Source organism: Pyricularia grisea, chromosome VII (genome assembly GCF_004355905.1).
Source record: "Pyricularia grisea strain NI907 chromosome VII, whole genome shotgun sequence".
NCBI classification, from domain to species: Eukaryota; Fungi; Ascomycota; class Sordariomycetes; order Magnaporthales; family Pyriculariaceae; genus Pyricularia; species Pyricularia grisea.
Window position 1 is genome coordinate 1,457,843 of NC_044975.1, and position 19,366 is coordinate 1,477,208.

Sequence of the window (19,366 nt, forward strand, 5' to 3'; positions counted from 1 at the left end):
AAAACCACTCAAATGCCCGGGATTCTATTGTGGAGAGTTTGGACCGCTCCTAACAGTAGAACAAAAAATCAAGTCCAAGTGCAAAGTGTTCCAAAACCCACGTGGCGAACTTTTTCCTACTATGTGGGCAAGATGGGCTCTTTTTTTTTTTGTTGGGAGTAGTGTTTTTGTTGTCGGTACTGATTTGGAGTTGTCCGGAACATGTTCTCCGAGGACGGTGATATACCGGCCAAAAACAAACTTAATTGGAGGTTTTTTTCCCTCAATGTCTTTATTGGGATGCCATATTATATTATACAGGCTATCATACTTTCTCACCTAAGTGAATTAAATCTGGGTGAAGTGAAGTATCACAACTGACAACGCCGCCCCCGAATCAGCTCCCATCACATGCCGTACATGGAAAGCCCGCCAAAGAGCCCAAAGCACAACCACTCAACGGGATTTCCAAACTCAGACTCTGTTCACAAACACCAGTCCCATCAGTCCACGATTATGGGGTTATAGTAACGAAAGCGGTTGTGTGGGTCGTACACAGCCTTGAGGTTCCTCAACCTCTCCAGTCTCCACGGCTCGTGCCCATACATCTGCTCGACCGGCTCGAACCCGTTGGCGTAGTTGACGTAGACGTGCTCCTCCCTCCCGGGCTGACCGGCGTTCCACATGTCCGCCACCTCCCTCACCCACTCCCACCCGGCGTCCCTCACCGCGGACCCGTCGCGCTCGCCGTCGACGAGGATGGTCGCCAGCATCAGGTGGTGGTCGCTGCGGAACGGATACGCCGACTCGTCGCCCGCGAATCCCCCTGCCGCCGCCGCCGCCGTCGCGTACCCTTCATGCACGACCGACATGCCCGCCGCCAGGGCCGGGTCGCTGCGCGCGCGGGCCGCAAACGCGTCGAAGATGGCGCGCTCCACCGTCACGTTGTACACCTGCAGCCCGGCGGTCGTCGACAGGCGCTCGCCCAGGCCGTACCGGCAGGCCGGACCGGATACGTCGTTGCCCTGCACGACCGAGATCTGCGGCAGTGGCACGTCGCCCGAGACGCTGCGGACGGCCCCCTCGATGGCGTTGAAGGGGGCGAGGTGCCGCTCCGCGTCCTCCTCGGTCCCGCGGTACGCAAAGCTCCACAGGATGACGGGTTCCGTCTCGGTGACGGTGGCGTCCATGTAGAAGTTGCCAAAGTTGACGGCCATGTCGACGGGCGTGGTGCCGTTGCCGTGGAACTCGTTGAGGGCCTCGAATACCGCCTCGAGCTTGTCCCCCCTCCAGACGTAGTTGTGGTAGTGCCACGTGTCGGGCCCGCGTGGGTGCATCTTGAGCTCGAAGCTGGTGACGATGCCAAAGTTGTGGCCCGCGCCCCTCATGGCCCAGAACAGATCGGCATGGCTGTCTCTGCTGACCGTGACGGCCGTCCCGTCGGCCAGCACCACGTTGAGCTGGATGATGTTGTCGCTGACCATGCCGTAGAGGCCTTCCTGGCGTCCGTGGCCTCCCCCCAGCGCCGGGCCCAGCATGCCGACGCAGTCGCAGGAGCCCGTGGTGGCGACGTAGCCGCGGTCCCAGAGGTGGTGGACGACCTGGCCGACGTAGGTTCCGCCTTGCAGCCAGACGGACTTTGCGTCGGGGGTGATGCTGATGTTTTGCAAGCGGGCCATGTTGATCTGCACGCCGTTGAAGCTGCCGAGGCTTTGGGTGCGTCCATGACCGCGGTTGTTAACCAGGAATGGGATGCTGTTGCGGTTGCAGTATTTGACCTTTTTTTCATTTGGATGGGATTATATGTTAGAATCTCTCCGGCACTGAGTAAACAGAGTCAAGTATTGCTCAAAAGAGGTTAGGCAACATACAATGGCTGGTATGTCCGACTCTTGGTCTGGCATCACAACGACCTGGATCTGTGGCATAGAAAAGGTGCTGTGCCGAGTTGTGGCGCTGCCATACTTTTCATCTTCCGGCCCAAAGATGAGGGTGGCGTTGGAAACAAGAGAACCAAGTTCTTGACGAACCTGTTCCACCTCCAGTTGCTTACGGGTGGTCAAGAGTTGAGAAAATGATTCAGGGATGATGGCACCATCCGCAAGGATCTGGAATAGTGCCAGAACGCACACAAGCGAAACAAGATTCTTCATCTTTGCTGGCTTTTGTTTTTTCTTGCAGAGAATGACTGTCCAGTTGAGGGTGCCTTGTCTAACCGACGTGTTCTGAATATCGAGAGCAGCGCCTCTGTTATTTATATTTCATCTTTTCCTACTCTCGTTGCCCTCCATTCCTGCCGCCCTAGGAACCCCTTCCTAAATCCGGTTAGTTAGGCACGAGCCGATGAGCCGCAAGAAGGAAAAGGTGGAAGATGCTTACATTTTCACGACCTTAAAAAGAAATTTTTTTTTTGAGGATTGAAGGACTTTGAGTACTTTTGTTCGCCTTTGTTAATCAACTAACTCACAGTGAAAAGGATTGCGTGTAAAAAGTCCACGCGAGATTGTTCTTGCATATCACCCCCATGTTATTGGCTGCCGTCATCTGAGTGTGATCGCGCCATTGAATTGTGCCTCTTTTGCCCAATCTTATTGTTCTGGCTGCCTAGTGGGCATGATGGGTTTTTTGTGTTAACTGCAAGGTGTTTTTGTTTTCCTTCCAAGGGGAACAAATATTTTAAATCCTTTCCGGACCCCAAATCATCAATAACATTTGTTGGCGGTGGGTGCGAAAGTCTATTCTTGAACATCTTATTGGACAGCCCTAGGAGGCTGGATGGATGGATGGATGGGTGGGTTAAAATGAGGCTGATGCTTGTTGTGTATAACGCTCGGGGGCTAGACATCCAGATACCTGAAATAAAAGATTTGGGTAAGGCTCCCAGGAGCTGACTACTCGACCAAATGAGTTCAAGTACGGAGGAGTGTTGCTTGGTATTTTCAGCTTACCATCCTGGTGTCGGCCTTGGCTTAAGCGCTACAAGAGCGTCTTGCGAATATGACATCTTGTCAAGGTTCATGTCCCTCTTTTCCGTTGTATTGAAACTTTGGTACACGTTTGGTAAGCTTTTCTTTTTCCTTATAGGAACGACAAATTATCAAGTCCATAGAGACGACATCTGGTAATGCATATAATATCGAGTGAATGCTGTAACAGGCACCGAGCAAAAATAGAAGTGTCAGCCGGCACCAAGAATAACACCGACGACCCGAAATCCATACACCTAACTGCAATCGCATGAAAACGGCTCGGTTAGACGAACATGTCATCCTCGACCCGGCCAAAACCACATCCTTCAACTCACAACAACAACAACAACAACAACAACAGCCCCCTCCCATCCCTCATTTTTCTACCTGCCCATCCATCCACCATCAACAACAAGCACATGACCACTGACATATCCACTCGCCTTGCTGGCCAGATAAACGGTGGTCCCCTTGAAATCCTCCGGGTCTCCCCACCTACCCGCGGGGATCCTAGCCGAGATGCTCGCCAACCTATCCTGATCCTTCAACAGCGCCTCGTTCATATCCGTAGCGATGTAGCCCGGCGCGATGGCGTTGACGGTGACGCCGCGGCTGGTCCACTCGTTGGCAAAGGCCTTTGTCAGCTGCGCGACGGCGCCCTTGCTGGCGGCGTAGGCCGGCACGGTCAGGCCGCCCTGGAAGGACAGCAGGCTGCCGTAGTTGACGATGGAGCCCCTGCGGCCGGTGACGGGGTGCGGGTCGAGCGAGAGCATGTGGGCGCCGACGTCGCGCGTCAGCGCAAACACGGCGTTGAGGTTGACCTGCATCACCTCGTTGAAGTCCGAGTCGGGAAACACCTCGCACTTGTGCCGCCGCTGGATCCCCCCGCAGTTGACCAGGATGCGGACCTGGTGCCCGTCGGCCAGCACCTTGGGCGTTAGAGCCGCTACGCTTTCCGGGGACGCGAGGTCCGCCACGTAGATTTGGGACTTGCGGCCAAGGGCGATGATGGCGTCCCGGGTTGTGGTGGAGGACTCATCTCTCTGGTTTTGGCGGGGGGTTTAGTTGTCAATGTTTCGAAGACTTTTTTTGGGGGGTTTTTTTTTGGTCTTTGGATTTATTGTTGGTTTCCCATCAGCTCACCTGAACAAGTAGCACATCAGCACCGGCCTCGGCCAGACCAATGGCCACAGCAGCTCCGATACCCCTGGTGCCTCCTGTGACCAGGGCTGTGTGGTCTTTGAGAGAGAAGAAGTTTGCCGCCATTCTGACTAAATGAATCTGTGGTCAAAATATCTTTTGCCCGTTGTAACCCCAAATCTTGCGCTTTACAAGAAGAGAGACAAAAGCAAAAAAACAACAACAAAAAAAAAGTCAATTTTTCTCAATGATCACGCGGGGAAATGAGATCAACTTTCGGAGTCGTGTTCCCCATAATGTGGGGGTTCGCCTTGCTTGTGGAAAGACTACCCCGAGGTCCGGAGTCGGCCCCGCGATTCAATACTCGCTCCACACTTGACATCTAACTTTGTACCCGCCATTTCTTTACAATACCGTCATTTGTCTAAATGTTTTATATATCAATCACTTCAATAGTATTTGGTTGCGTCTAGTCTGTAACGATCAAGGCATCTATCTCCCTAGCCCTTTTTATCATGTATTGCCGTATCCCATGCCATGCATGACCTTTTCTTCGTCGTGTGCGTTGCCATAAACAATCAACACTTTGTCAAACTTTACCTTCATCCTCCATAGTCAATATGTTCCATAGGCCCCAGTCCCAAGAATGCTCAGCCCCCATACCCAGGAAGAAAACAGTAGAAACCCTAAGCAAGAAAAGAGAGACAATACCAATCCGTGTGACCAAATCAAAAACACTCGGGATATCATTATTCTTCCAAACCAAAATCACATCCAGCAGGTCATATCATTTCCACACATTTCCACCTCATTGCGGCATGACTCCCTCCTTCAACAAGCTCAAAGCCTCCTCGTATCGCTTCGGGTTGTGGTCCGTCAACATGCTCTTCGTAAACCTGACTTCTCCAAACCGCACGTCAGGGGACTTGATGTATTTCAACACGATACGTGTGGCTGGCGTCCCATCGATAAAGAATCCAGTTGCGGCGGGACCAACTGTTGGTGACCCCTCGCCACCTTCGCTAGAAGGAGGTCCTCCGGCAACAAATGCATCCCGCCTGTGGACCCTCGTCTTCTCCAGTGTGAAAACCTCACCAGGAGGGAGCAGCTTCATGCTCATCATCTGAGACCGTATAATCTTGAGCGCAGCAAACGTCCAGGGCCCATCTTCCGCATCGGGAGATGCATTATCGCCACTCGGAGCACCGCCGATGCTGTAGCTGCTCTGCCAGGCCCTCGCCAATCCAGCCCGGAAAACGGTCCACAACCGATCATTTGTGTCCTTCTTGGCCTCACTATTGTCGTTCTTCGTTGCAATCGCGATCGCCTGCAGGTCGTGAAGCACGCCGAGTGATAGAGAAGGCACAATGTCGTCGCCGTGCACGATGCTGGTAATGAGACCCCGCGTCGCTTTGCGTAACGATGCTGACATGGTTCCTGGAGGGCCGTATGCAAACACGTGGATTGGCCGGCCTGCCGGAAGGCAGAGGTTTTTAGTGGTGCGCTCCGAAGACGATGTCGACTGTAACGATGAGGCCGATGTAACAAACGCTGGACCCGTCGGCAAACTGCTTGGCTCCGAGAGCATCACTCCCAGGAGAGCCGTGACGGCGCCGCCCAGAGAGTGACCGCAGAGCACGAGCCCATAGTCTTTGTATTCCTCTAGTGCAGCCTTTAGGATCGCGAGTACACGCCCGTCGCCGCCATACAACAAACGGCGGGCTGACGCGTGGATTCCCTTGTGCACTTTATAGCTTCTCCCACGCCACAAGAGGTCATCGTAGTCGCAAGTCATGTCCGCAAGCACGTCTTCAAACCCCAGGGTCCCTCGACATGCCAGGACAACGGCTTTCGCCTCTTTATCGAGCGAAATGTAGTGTGCTAATGGCACGCCCGTGTTTGTCGAACCAGTAGAGTCGGATCCACCTTGCGGATCAACAAAAGAGGATAGCAGAATCGATCCAGTGTCGGACTGGGTGTGGTGGGCGTACGAAGACAGCTCGTGGTGCGTGTCATCGTTGAGCGCTTGAGACCAAGCCATCTGCTTAGAGATTCCCATCACCTTCAAGAAGTTGGCGCCGTAAGATGCCGAGGAAAAAAGCATGTAGCGCGTGATGTTGCGCACAAAGGGACATGCCGGGAACATGCCCGAAACTATGCCCGTGCTGCGCAGTCCATTCAGAGATTCCATATCGCTGTACGCGCTACGCGAATAAAATGATGACAGCACCAGAGAAGTCTGCGAGTCGCTTGTTTTGAGTGTGCAGATACTGGGGTTCTGAGACCTGGACCTTCGGTGGTGCTTGTTGTTTATCGCTCGGGACTGCGACGACCCAGACGAAGACGACAGTGGGTTGCGATCCGCAATGTCCTTCTCCGATCTCGACTTGGACAAAGACCCACGACTCTGCGGCCGTAATCCTATGGCGCCTGAAGAAGAAGCAGCATCAGCACGCATCAGACTCGGACTGATTGGCCGGTTACTATCAACAGTGTGGATTGAGTATGTGTCACTTTGGGAAACAAGCGAGTCTCGCTTCCTCTCATGAACAGCAAAGTAGCTCGTGCGCGAGTGGCTTCTTGGAAGAGCATCAGGCGTGCCACCGGATCTTGATGGCGTCGTCTTGGTAACAGCACTAGAGCTGCCATTGTTGGTGACAATCGGAGGTGGAGGTGCATCACGCTTGGGTACTAGAGACTGAGCTGTTGATGAAGAGCGCCCAGGTACAACTATTTGTGGGACAGATGGAGATTCCGACGATGGCGTCAATGGAGAGAAGCTGGACACACCAGGGGACACGGGGCTGACGGGTGCAGTCTTGGACTTTCTAGATGCCTTCAGAGTCAATCCATCACTGTCTGCCGATTCTCTGCGGACCAAGGTTGACAGGGCTGGTGCCGGCCCCTTCTTAAGAGCAGCCCGAAAGCTGCTCACCTTCTTCGGCGGTGGCGGCTGCTTAGGCTTCGGCGGCGGTTCATTACGCGTGACTGAAGATTTTGGGTTCAGGGGTGCTCTCTGGCGCTTCTGGTTTGCTGATTCAGGAGGAGGTGTGGACCTGCTGGTAGCTCGCGTAGACTGCAAGTATCCCTTGGTAGGCGTACCACTGCGGGTACTCGGCGGCGACTTTTTTGAACGAGTCGAGACCATATCGCCTTTAGGTGGGACAGGAGGTGGTATATCCAAAGTATCCTGGTCACTACCATCCTCAGTGCTAGAATCTTGGATCGCCTCGACCCGCCCCAAGGTTTCGCTGTTTGAGTCGTTATCGGAGCCGCTCTCCGTTCTATGGATATCTGTGGTCCTGAGACTATTGCGATCCATCCTGTAGACGTAGCGGTAGCTCGTTGCATCCCCCGTAATACTATCCCGACGACGGGAGGTCACGTCCTTTGATTTGGACGCCTTTGTAGGTCCCTGTTCAACCAGCTCTGCTCCTGGAGGTGGCGAAAGTGGAGGTGGGCTTGCACCACTAATCTCGACCGTGATTGTTTTGCTGGTGGTAGTCTCGGTCTTTATTGTCACTTTTGCTTCTTCCGGTAGACTCTGTAGAATCTGGTTCTTGAGATGTACTTCGGGCAATTCATCATCCTCGTCGCTGCTGTGTTGCACACTGTGGTTTTGTATAGCATTCATGACGGCCGTGTTGGTGCTTTTATCCATTGTACGGGAGTTTTCCTTGCTTTTATGTTTGTTGTACGCCCCGTTGTGCATTCCGTAGAGGCTGTTGTGGTGAAAGTTGAATCTCTTTGAATCGTTGGGCCTGATATTAGTCGTGATGCAAGTGTGATGCCTGCTACCCCCCAATCTTTGGTAGTAAACTCACCTCGCCGCTCACGTCAACCACAACATCCCAAATGACCTCATCGACTCCCTGTTTCCGGTGATCATTCTCGGTCATATCTCTGCAGTATACCTGCAGTACCACCATCAGAGCAAGGCCTTGAAGAAGGTCGAGCATGCCGACTTTTTCCCCCTCTTCCCCTGTCGCCGGGTTTTGGAATTCTCGACGGATTAAAGTGAGTATACTGGCGATGGCGCGTGATGACTCAGTTGAGCCGAGAAGCTGATCTATGAACCCCAGATAGAACTGCGTGAGATGATGTGTAGAGGAAACATACGTCTCTGCTGATTGGAAACATGCCGAAGTAGCCAGGGCGATGGCAGTGATGGAGGTGTGAATGTTGGTCAAACCGCGTTCGACAAAGCCTGCTGTCTGCGCCCGACTAAAGTCTGACCTGCTAACGGCCATGACATCCTTGCCGGCACGGGTTATGATACCCTCAACCCAGTGGCGACTCAAGTTGATTCCGCTCAGGGTCGCATATCTACTGATTCTGAAAGCAAGCGAGCCCACCGAGGTTCCTACTTGAAGACACCTACTTGCCGACTGCGTCGTGTATGTGACGGCCTTTGCTAATGGGAAGGGCAGCAGTGTCCGTCCGTTCTGGGCTTGCGTCGAGCTCTCATACGCAGTGACTTCTAGGGAACCATCCCACTTGCTGTCGGTATCACCATGTTGAAAAGGGGCATCCGTCATGTCCAGCGCCGCCGTTGATGTGTGACCGTCTTCATCGGTTGTTGAGGCTTGTGATAGGATTTGAGATGCGATGGCGGCATCGTCCCCCCTGTTGGAATCCATGCTGACGGTGTAAAGAAAACGAGCGAGACCCGAACAGACAAAGGCAGCTTCACGTCTGTCCAGGTCGCCCAACAAAATGTGGGCAAACAAGGTTCAGATGTATTTTGTCAGATAGTTGCTTGGAACGGAGACGGGAGCGGGAGGGGTCGTCTGATATCTAAAGCTGACGGCATCAGCAACTGGCTGCAGGCTCCAAAGAAGGTTAAGTCGCCCTAAAATCGAACCAAAAGGAAAGACGGGTTGTTTCCGTAAAATAGCACAAAACTTGATGTGCATCTGCCTCAAGCAAAGGCGCTAGGAGACCATGGGAAGCCTTGGCAGTCGATATCAATATTCCTTTGGTTTTTTATTCTTTCCTTTGATTGGCAATCAAAGAATGAAAGGTCAAAGTCTGTTCAAGGCTATCCCACGACCTTCGATGTGATTATTGGATGGTCAATAGATAACCTGTGCCGTCTCGTATTGGCGCATAGAAGCAAGGATTAAAAGGCCCGGTTGCTGTGGAAGTAGAACGATGGTTTGTTTCCAAACAGATGACCTCGACGTTTGTTGAAATGATGCGCTGTTGGAAAAACAACAATAAAAGAAACAGAAATCAAAAAAGAAAAAAAAAACCCAAGTAAAGTAAAGTATGCCTCACCGGTAGATGCGGATTCTTTGAGCCGTCGACAAATGGTGAGTTTGAAGGTGCATAAGGTAAGGATCCAGAACGTTTGCATGTGATCAAGGAGCTCTGGACCAAAGAGATGGACGGATCATGACCCCACCTTGCTCTTGTTCCACTATTCCCCGGGCCATGCAATGCAGGTCCAATCTGTCTGTCATGCGGGCAGGCAAGCGCGGGACAGTACCGGGAATGGAAATTGACTGACTGACTGCACTGCACTGCAATGCACTGCAATTCAACTTGAAGAATTTGGCAGTCAGTTGGGCTACTGTCATTTTAATTTATTTTCATTCGATTTTTTTATAAGGACAGGAGATGCACCCCTCCAACCCCGCCAACTGCGCCAACTGCACTGATCACTATAGGCATCAAGCTTGTTATTAATTGGAAACTGGGGGGAAATTCAGTGGAATTTGCATTGATGGATGGCAAAGAGTGTGGGCTAGCCAATACGGATTTAGCCTAAGGTAAGAAGACTAGGTAGGTACCTTACGGCACCTTAGTTGGCTGTGTTTATGGTTGGTCGAAATATTTCACCTTATTTCCGCTTTTCGATAATCATAAGGCAAGCACTAGCTATTGACAGTTGTAGAGGAGTAAGACAGCCCTAGAAGGAGGAACAGGTCGCAATCGCTGTTTTCGCTCAACAATCTTAATCAAAACTTGGTCGGTTTGGTCAGTATTGGTATTGGGTTGCTCATGAATCAATCATTGGATCTTGGGTCTTGGTTCGCCACGTGAAACGCCTTGGTTGTCTTCCCCTGAATTTCACCCGAAAAGCTCTGCACCGGTAGAAAGCATCAGAACAAGCAATGATCTCGATTGAAGACATTGGATCAGGAGGTCTCGAATATTACCAGCTGACTGGTTTTCATACAGTTGGGTACATTTACATCAGACGGCGAGGTTAACTGATTGGAACAACGTGTACCACGTACTAATAACGTAGTCATCGCCATTGGGAGCAAGCCACGTCAGGTTAATTTCTGACTAGGGGCTACTACTACGGTAGGTTCTCGTTCTAGTCTACTGTAGCGGCCATTTAGACAGTGACAGGCATCTATCTTGGTTGCTTGAAAAAGAACTTTCTTCGGGCGATATTTACGGTAGGTACCTTGCATTCATTCGCCGGTTCTTGCATCACATTCTTCTACCTACAAGGCAGCTGCAGTGGACGGTAGTTGCTCGGATGTGCTTGTATTTGTAACGATTCGAAGGCAGAGACGACATAAGACTGGTGCAGGGTAGGTTGGCCATTTCAAACCTTTGAATGGTTTGCTGTGAGGTTGAGATCCATCATGTGTCAGCTTGTTGAGGACATACTGGTATTTCTTCTTCCCAAAACATCCCACCATCCTCTTGCGTCATTGCCACACACGATTATACATCCCTTCGCCTAGCCCTTTATTGTTAATTATGGCCCCGTCAAATCGCCGCTCGAGCGTGCACCGGCCTGAGCGGCGAGTCTAGATTTATTTCAAGACTTGTGAATGGCTGCCCATGTCTGCCTCCATATTCACCTGACCACAATAAACGGAAACTTTCGACCATATTAGGCTTAAATACCGACGGACTTTCAAGTGCTTACCGGTCTGGAGTTGTTGGTTCCACCATAATATCGACCAAAGACGAGCCTGAAGTTTCTGTTTTTTTTTTTTTTTTTTTTTTTTTTTTTTTTTTTTTTTTTTTTTTTTTTTTTTTTTTTCTTTCTGCATATGCATACCTCCTCTGTAATGACAAAGAAGCACCCAGCTATGTCATCTCACGTCACTCATCATTGCGGTTCGGACCCGATTTATTCTGTGTCCGACATCACAACGGTCGCAAACTAGGCGCAGGTGCAGCCGCTCACCGATCGCATCAAGCCGGGTCCCAACACATGCGTCCGACCCCAAGATCTGCAGTCTTTTCTCCGTCGTAAACTGATTTTGCGCCACTGTGCACGCATTTAGTACATGGTGCTTTTGGGCCTAGGAATAAGATGCTTCCGAGCTCCTGGTTCACAGAATCATGGCGGTCTGCTTGCTGATTAGCTTGCCCTTGGTTACACGCGAGGGGCCACCGACTTAATCTTCAACTCAGCGGTATAGGTAAGAGATATGAAGCGAATTCCTGAAATCTTCAGCTCCATGTCTTGCAGCCATTTAGCAGCCACCTTAACCCCCCTTGAACGATCTGTACGACACCGCTTGCGCAATGGCCTCCTTTCCCTTGATGATCTAAAGACAGTCGCACATGTACCACGATGGCTTCATTTGTCCTCGTGACAGTCTGCCCGCCAATTCAGTGCAGACTCTACGACCAGACCTTTTCTGCAATGTCTGAGGACACCTCAAAGCGAGTCGTAACAAATTACCACTATGGCTTCGGATGATTTTCTGCAGGGCTAGGCTGGGTTGAGTCCGATGGTCATTGTCTCTCTCTTCATTTTTTTGGGTTTCAGTCCGGCCGGTGCCTTTGGTTGTTTTTAATAATGTTTCGATCCCCAAATCATGTTTGTTTGAAAATTGTGTCAAGCAAGAACTGGACTCGTATCTTTTCTATAAGTCCTAGATTCCCAGCCTCAATTCCAGCACATTTGGAAAAAATAGTGTTCATTGTTTATCTGCAACATACCACATCAATTGCTCGGAGGTTTCTGTCCACAAGCGTCGACACCCGGATTCGTGCTCCGGATATCCCCAATTCAATCTACCGTGATACCCCCCACCGGAAGTCAACACTCGGGACCTTGCGAACTGCGTGCGCTGGGGTTCAAGGGTTCCTCAACTCGGCTTATAATTCATATTCAGCCGTCCCAACGAGGTGGCTGCCAGTTGCTTTTTAAGACAAAATGCTGGTCGGGTCGATCAACGTTCCCTACAAATTCTTGCCAAAGGAGCATTACCAGCATGCCGTACTGAATCGACTTTTAATCTCCTTGGTGAAGCTAGAGTGAGTCCGAAATACCTTCGCTTTGTGTTGATGACTATTCTTTTCGGAGCCTAGGCACAAACTAACGAGGGAGATTTAGAGTTCGCAACAAGAAGTTTGGTGACAAGAATCCTAACATTCGGGCTTTTCGTCGCACCAAGGTTGTTCCCATTTTGGACGAGAACCACACAAGGACTGGACAGTTCAGGAAGCACAGGGCTCTGAACCTGCGTCGGTAGAAACTTTTTTGCTGTTGCAAACATCCTCTCCCAGAACCACTTGTAATCTGCGACATAACAGATTATGTCACCACACAAACTCATGGAGACCAATGAGGTTCAGCCCGCAAAGGGCCGCCACTGGATCATGGGCGCTGAGGCCTTTGAGAGGCGGATGCCGCACCACGATGGAATCAAGGCGCTTTGGGAGACAAAGTGGAAGTTTCCTGTAAGTCGTTTAGCATGTCGTTTTTGTACTCCAAAAATTCCACTAAATATAAGGGGATGACATAACCAACAAAAAATGCTTTTCTTTTTCCAACAACAAAGTGCACAAAAAGTCTGTACCCCTTCCATGATGGTAAATACGAAGACTTTGAGCCCATATTCACCCACCTGATCGCCAACGATATCAACGACGGCACGTCCCCCGAGTACACGCGGGCCTTTTTCCCCATCGCCGAGGCGCTCGTGGCTCGGGCAGATGCCGCAACCGCTGGTAGCGCCGAGGCTACGGAGCTGTACCTCCGGGCCTGCGCCGTGTACCGCATCGCGCGTTTTCCATACATCACTGCCTACCCTCGCGTCAACTGCCCCGTTAAGTGGGAGGCCTGGGAGGCGCAAAAGGCGGCGTATCTGCGCTGCGGCCGGGCCTGGGCCGAGCCTGTCCAAGAGGTCATGGTTGCGCACACGCACCGCAAGGGCAATGACCGTGACTCCATCCCCGTTTACGTCAGGGTCCCCAAGGCCACGGCTGAGAGCGGCGGGCCTTGTCCGGCTGTCATCCTCATGACGGGTTTGGATGGCTACAGGCCTGACAACACGGTCCGTTGCGACGAGTTCCTGGCCAGGGGCTGGGGCGTAGTCGTCGTTGAGATTCCAGGCACCGCTGATTGTCCTGCCGACTCGGCGGACCCCGAGAGCCCTGATAGATTGTGGAGCAGTTTGTTGGATTGGATGGCAGCCTTGAAGATCTTTGACATGCGCCGGATCCTGGTCTGGGGGCTTAGCAGCGGTGGGTACTACGCCATCAGAATCGCCCACACCCACAAGGATAGGTTGGTGGGCTCCATTGCGCAGGGTGCAGGGTGTCATTACTTTTATGACCGCGATTGGCTTGAGAAGGCTGATGGGCATGAGTATCCCTTCAAGTAAGTCTGCATCGCCTGTTCTGGTTTGGGCGAGTCCGATTGCTGACAGACATTGCCTGGATAGATTGACGCCAGCCATGGCGATGAAGCATGGTTACGAATCCGTCGAGGAGTACAAGGAGGGCGTCCAGAAGAAGTTCTCGCTCCTGGAAACTGGCATCATCAACATGCCATCCACCAGGCTCTTGCTCGTCAACGGCACACTAGACGGCCTGATGCCCATCGAGGACTCGATGATGCTGTTCGAGTACGGTTCCCCCAAAGAGGCACGCTTCTTTACCGATGCCTTGCACATGGGTTACCCCTTGGCCAACGGTGCCGTCTACCCCTGGATGGAGAGCGTGATGGCTTCAGTACAGTGAAAACGGGATGTTTTAGGCTCAAGGTTCGGGCTGTAACTGGTTATAATCCAGAGGTTGTTGTGGCTACATGAAACGCACCATTCCAAGGGCAGCATGATTTGATGATTCGTCCTCTATGTTCTTATTGACAGAATTTATGTACAAATATGTTTCGTTAACGCAGACCCCCTACTCTGCCGGCTTCTGTGTCGACATCTTGCCGTCCTTGTCGTAAAAGACCTCGCACACCTTGACCGACCGCAGATGATCAATCCCTCCGCTGAGCTCACAGTCGTGGTGGAACAGGTACCACTTGCCCTTGAACTCGACGATGGAGTGGTGCGTCGTCCATCCCAAAACAGGCTCGAGGATCCTCCCGCCGTACGTAAACGGCCCGTAGGGAGAGTCACCGACGGCGTAGCACAGGTAGTGGGTGTCGCCGGTCGAGTAGGAAAAGTAGTACTTGCCGTTGTACTTGTGCATCCAGGCGGCCTCGAAGAAGCGCCTGTCGTGGTCGTCGGCCAGGATGCGCTCGCCCGTCTCGGGCGCCAGGATTTCGATCTCGCGCACCTCCTCGTCGAACTGGCGCATGTCGCGCGTCAGCCGGGCGACCTTTGGCCCCAGCGCGTAGACGCCTTGGCCAGAGGGTTCGTGGGGCCCCTGGAGCGAGGCGTCAAACACGTCGTTGCCCTTTTGGTAGCACTGAAGCTGGCCGCCCCACAGCCCGCCAAAGTACATGTACGCCTCTTGTTTCGCGTCGTCGTCGTCGACGAACACGGCCGGGTCGATGCTGAAGGAACCCTTGATGGGCTCCGGGTCCGGGGTGAAGGGCCCCTCGGGCTTGTCGGACACGGCGACGCCGATGCGGAAGATGCCCTGCTTGTCGCGGGCGGGGAAGTAGAGGTAGTACTTGCCGTCGCGCGTGGCGGCGTCGGGGGCCCACAGCTGCTTGGACACCCAGGGTATGTCCTCGGCGCGGAGGGCCAGGCCGTGGTCCACGACCGGCTCGGCCGGGTCGATGCTGCCGGTGGAGAAGACGTGGTAGTCGGCCATGTCGTACTGATCGCCGTTGTCGTTGAACTTGATGTCGGTCTCGCGGTCGTGCGACGGGTAGATGTAGATCCTGTCGTTGAAGACGTGGGCCGACGGGTCGGCCGTGTAGAGGTGGGATATCAAGGGGGCCATTTTGTTTTCTTTTTTGCGACTATAGCGTTGTGGTTTAGGCTGGGAGTTTGTCAAGATGACAAGTCGATGATGGACCAGGTCAAAATAAATCGAGGTTGAACTCGGGACGAAAGATGCAGCAGCTCAAAAAGAGCCTGTTTGTCCCCTAGATATAAAATCCCGCTTCCCCTCATCCTGACTTGGCGTGTCCGCGCGGGTCTGTCGATGTCGAGGTGATTGATGATGCTCATCCGGGTCTATGGAACCTGGAACCACCCATCTGTTGAATTTACCCCGATTTAGCCGGCGACTTTACCACATGGCTGGATATTCCAACATAGGCTACTATCAATCACGCAGCCGCCAATGTGACTGACGAAGAGGAGAAATTACCAACTGCGCCTGGACCTCCATTTTGCAGGTGGGTAACACCTGAGGAATTAGACAGCTTGCATTGATCCTCGTCTCTCTGTTTTCCTATGAAGATGCGCAGATTCCAACACACACGTCGATTGTTTATGCTTTAATCCCCCCTCCAATCCCGCTGGGATACCGGGCCGGAACTGGGGGGTTCCACAGTGGGAGCTGCGGGGTCGCTGCCCGCCGGATCGGCAGCATTCCCGTCGTCCTTCCCGCAAATCAGGTGCAGCTACCTTCCCAGGTCTCCCAAGTTTTGTCAATGAATGATCGGAACCCACGCGATAAAGCTGCATTTAAGGTAAATTGCTTAATACGAAGCACGCGCTAGCTGCTATATTTCGATCCTGCTATGCAAAGAATCCAATAACTTCGCAGGGGATTCAACTCTACCTACATCGCACGACATCATGTCTTTCTCGTCACAAGTGCTTGTCCAACAGTCTGACCGTCCTGGAACAACCCAGCAGCAACAAATCGTGATATGATACATACTTTGTAGTTACAAACCGTCCTCCTACTACCTCATACTTGCTCTTCGAGATAGGTAGATGTCTACTCCCAGCAACGAACATGGGATCGTTTTTTTACAAGTCATGTCTTGGGATGAGTGGAGACCAGATCAAAACTTGGCTTTTGAACAAAATCAAACGAATTTACCAAAAAATACAGACGTAATGCCCACGTTTCTCGTACCGGATGCTTCCCTTTTCACATTCACATCTCGACATTTACAAAACGTCGAACGGACCCTCGTCTGAAGGAAACCAATTGATTTCGGGTGAACCGTCGAGATAAGATAAGGCAGAAGGAGCGTTTAGGAATGTTTTAGCACTTCTACCGGTAATTCTTTCTTGTTTTTTTTTTTTCTCTCTCTCTCCCTCTCCCCCAAGTAAGCCCCAAAGCAAGCTAGACAGAAACTTAGACAAGCAATGTTTAGATTTCAAACCATCGCGACTCACCGGTCAAGCCGCATGGTCATTGGACAAAGGGAGGCAAATCGCAAAACAAAAAAGTGTAGCCAAGCCGGTGCCCCCCAACGGTGGATTGCTGCTCATGGGTGGGTATCAAGAGTAAAAAAGGGGGGGAATCTATGCGCAGCACCAACCCGTCGCACGATCAACGGGCATCCGGGTTGTGGACTCGGCAGGTCCGGTACGATCATGACCGAGGTGTCAGGAACCAGTAGCAAACGGTGAGTGGTCTTTGCTCGGGACTGTCTCTTGATAATTAATTTGCCTCAGCGATATAAAACAAAACAGCAGGTTTTTGTTTGCATGTGGCCTGTTTTTTTTTTTGTTTTTTTTTGCGGCGCCATATTTTTCCCTGATTCTTTCAAAGTAGGCTAACGTCCAGTGTAAGAAGGCAGTGTTGGTGGCGCCAAGACAAAACTTCCAACAAAAACCGTCCGAGGTTTTATTTCTTTGGGGGGCGTCTGTTCGACGTGCCACAGTGGCCACAGGGCTTCTAGTCGTCCCACTCAAAACCTTTCTACAAGCACCTTCCCCGTGAGAAACAAACACGGAATCGTAAACTTGACATTGATCTTGTCTCCTCTCGGAGGTAGGATTGGAACGTGACGTCCCTAAATCGTAACCAGCCTACGTGGAATGCTAATTCGCATCAACCAACCTAAGCCACAGAAACCTTTTCGTATACAGAACTTTTTACACGTAAGCTGGTTGGAAATCAACTGAGATCTAAGTAGTGCTTTAAGATTTTTTCTTTTTCTTTTCTTCATAATTTTGCATTTCAACCATTGTTTAAAATTGTCTCAGATTTCGTGGAGGGTCAATTCTCCAAAGGGCCAAGAATCCATGAGCCACAATCTACTTCGTAATTACAGTTCAAAACGAAAAATAACATAAAATAAAAAATAGAGTCAGTAAGGTACAGTAGCTAATACCAGCTTGCACAAATGCACAAAGCTTCTTTCCCTTCAACCGGTCAAAAATCACAGCCCGCCCAGCCATTGCCAGCATGCACAGCCTAGGTACAGCTTGGCGGACAGTGGGGGAGGTAAAAGCAGGTGCAAGCACGGGATCGTGCCAAAAGTGGGCTGCTTTGGAGCTGTTGAGGCTTGGCTTGGCTCTTCAGCTCGTGGAACCGGTCGCACCAATCGTCCCATAGCTCTGGGCCGAACAAGGGACCGCGGTTAGAGGGATTCTGTATCACCACATTAATGCCAGGTTCGACCCTGTGTTTTAAGCAATTGGAGGACGGTCATCCGAGAGGCTTTGCTAGGTAGGTTACTTCCATATTGTCATTTGACATTTGGAAGGGAAGTAATTTTTCATATCGTAGCTGGTTTTTTCCCCCTCGTCATGGTCGGTCTTGGGGTCCGAAAAGAAAATACAAACTTTGTTGTACCTGTTTCTAGTTGAGCTACTGCATGAGTATATACTACATACTACGTAGTATGTATGTACCCCATCTTATGATACTACCTAGGCTGGAGACGGAATGTATCTCCCGTACTGTCTGTCCTGCACTGCAACGTCGTGGCTGTAACTTGGTAAATACAGATACTAATAAAAACGAATTTACATGAACTGATTAATTCAAGAAAACCACTGACGAAATGGCAAAACAGGCTTATCATAGGTGAGGTCGATGCACAAGGCAGAGTCCGATCACAAAACTGCAGTCTTCCCCTATACTTGGTGGGGGAGCGACATCGAATGACAGACGGTGGTTCGAGCCAGTAACCCACCGGCACTGCTTCCGCTACCCCACAAAGAGACATGATCGTCCGCTGCTGCCGTCTTGGTTCCTTGAGGCTAAGACCTTGCTTGTTCGGGGTTGACGCTGGCCCCGAAATCTCGTCTAATCCAACCCATGGCGGTTAAGGGAACATGCGATTCTTGCTGGTCTTATGCAAGCCACCTACGGAATTGGCAGGAAGAAAAAATTAAAAATTAAAAAAATTAAATTGAGCTTCGCTTTTAGGAGAACAAAACAAACATTGCTAAAGAGCGGGGGGCGGAGACTTTGGAGGGGAAACGACCCCATCGCGCTCAAACAGAACTGTTCCAGTGCCACCGTGGATGCCGCCAAGATGTAGACAGCTGTCTCTGTTTGTTTCTAAGAAGGCGTTGAGGTTCCAGAAGCCAACGTCTAGGCTAGAATTAGGAAAAGCAACAGGAATAGGACCCACGAAGTCCACCGTTGGCAAGATCACGCGCGCTGTTGAAAATTAATAAAAAAAAAAAATGAAAAAATAAAAATAAAAACCTACCCGTAGTATTCTATGGAGCGATCGTTGACGCTAACAAAAGAGTGCTACGTAAAAACTGGACAATTGATGATGACTACAACCTCAGCAGTCATATTTTCCGGCAAAGTTCTGTATGCGAAACAAGGATAGGGCGGCCCTTGGTCTTCCAAGCCTCGACCCACCACCACGCCAAAGCGACCGTTCGAGATGAGGAGGTGAGGGGAGAACGAAGCCTGGGCCATGGGCCCGGTCAGGGCCAAGGGTCGCTAAATTACATCCATAGGGAAAGTTTGTCGAGTTACCCCTGCTGTACCACAATTCCAAAGTCTCGTGTACCGGTCGCCGTCCCTTTTTTTCTTTCTTTCCATGCAGTCAATCTGACTAGACCGGTTAAGGGGACAGGTCAGCAATAAAAAGAGAAAGGTAGGTAGGTACGTACATAAGTTAGACAGACATCTCAGACGAACAAAGAAAAGGTCGTACGTCACTTGACTTTACTTATTACCTGGAGGCATCCGACTACTTCTTTGCCTCACTCGCTCGTCTGGTT

The 19,366-nt window shown here is 51.3% G+C and overlaps 6 protein-coding genes across 6 annotated transcripts; 1 reads left to right on the forward strand and 5 right to left on the reverse strand.

The window, feature by feature from the left end:
* Nucleotides 1-482: 482 nt before the first annotated feature.
* PgNI_10456 (uncharacterized protein) lies at nt 483-2,132 on the reverse strand (the record flags this gene model as incomplete). Its single annotated transcript, XM_031130427.1, has 2 exons — nt 483-1,757; nt 1,851-2,132. 2 exons carry the CDS (start codon nt 2,130-2,132, stop codon nt 483-485), a joined length of 1,557 nt encoding a protein of 518 aa, XP_030980180.1.
* A 1,117-nt stretch (nt 2,133-3,249) lies between these two features.
* PgNI_10457 (uncharacterized protein) lies at nt 3,250-4,293 on the reverse strand. Its single transcript, XM_031130428.1, has 2 exons — nt 4,092-4,293; nt 3,250-3,991 (listed from the first exon to the last, which is right to left on the reverse strand). Exons 1-2 carry the CDS (start codon nt 4,212-4,214, stop codon nt 3,332-3,334), a joined length of 783 nt encoding a protein of 260 aa, XP_030980420.1. The 5' UTR covers nt 4,215-4,293; the 3' UTR covers nt 3,250-3,331.
* Nucleotides 4,294-4,517: 224 nt separating this feature from the next.
* PgNI_10458 (uncharacterized protein) lies at nt 4,518-9,290 on the reverse strand. Its single transcript, XM_031130429.1, has 2 exons — nt 7,913-9,290; nt 4,518-7,833 (listed from the first exon to the last, which is right to left on the reverse strand). Exons 1-2 carry the CDS (start codon nt 8,726-8,728, stop codon nt 4,897-4,899), a joined length of 3,753 nt encoding a protein of 1,250 aa, XP_030980426.1. The 5' UTR covers nt 8,729-9,290; the 3' UTR covers nt 4,518-4,896.
* Nucleotides 9,291-10,879: 1,589 nt separating this feature from the next.
* PgNI_10459 (uncharacterized protein) lies at nt 10,880-15,740 on the forward strand. Its single transcript, XM_031130430.1, has 5 exons — nt 10,880-11,041; nt 11,094-12,329; nt 12,409-12,755; nt 12,857-13,677; nt 13,742-15,740. Exons 3-5 carry the CDS (start codon nt 12,612-12,614, stop codon nt 14,037-14,039), a joined length of 1,263 nt encoding a protein of 420 aa, XP_030980425.1. The 5' UTR covers nt 10,880-11,041; nt 11,094-12,329; nt 12,409-12,611; the 3' UTR covers nt 14,040-15,740.
* Nucleotides 14,208-15,203, reverse strand: PgNI_10460 (uncharacterized protein; the record flags this gene model as incomplete). Its single annotated transcript, XM_031130431.1, has 1 exon — nt 14,208-15,203. The coding sequence occupies one exon, from the start codon at nt 15,201-15,203 to the stop codon at nt 14,208-14,210; it is 996 nt and encodes a 331-aa protein (XP_030979923.1).
* A 1,813-nt stretch (nt 15,741-17,553) lies between the features above and the next one.
* PgNI_10461 (uncharacterized protein) lies at nt 17,554-17,727 on the reverse strand (the record flags this gene model as incomplete). The annotated part of the gene is made up of 1 exon (XM_031130432.1): nt 17,554-17,727. One exon carries the CDS (start codon nt 17,725-17,727, stop codon nt 17,554-17,556), a length of 174 nt encoding a protein of 57 aa, XP_030979924.1.
* Between the last annotated feature and the right edge of the window lie 1,639 nt (nt 17,728-19,366).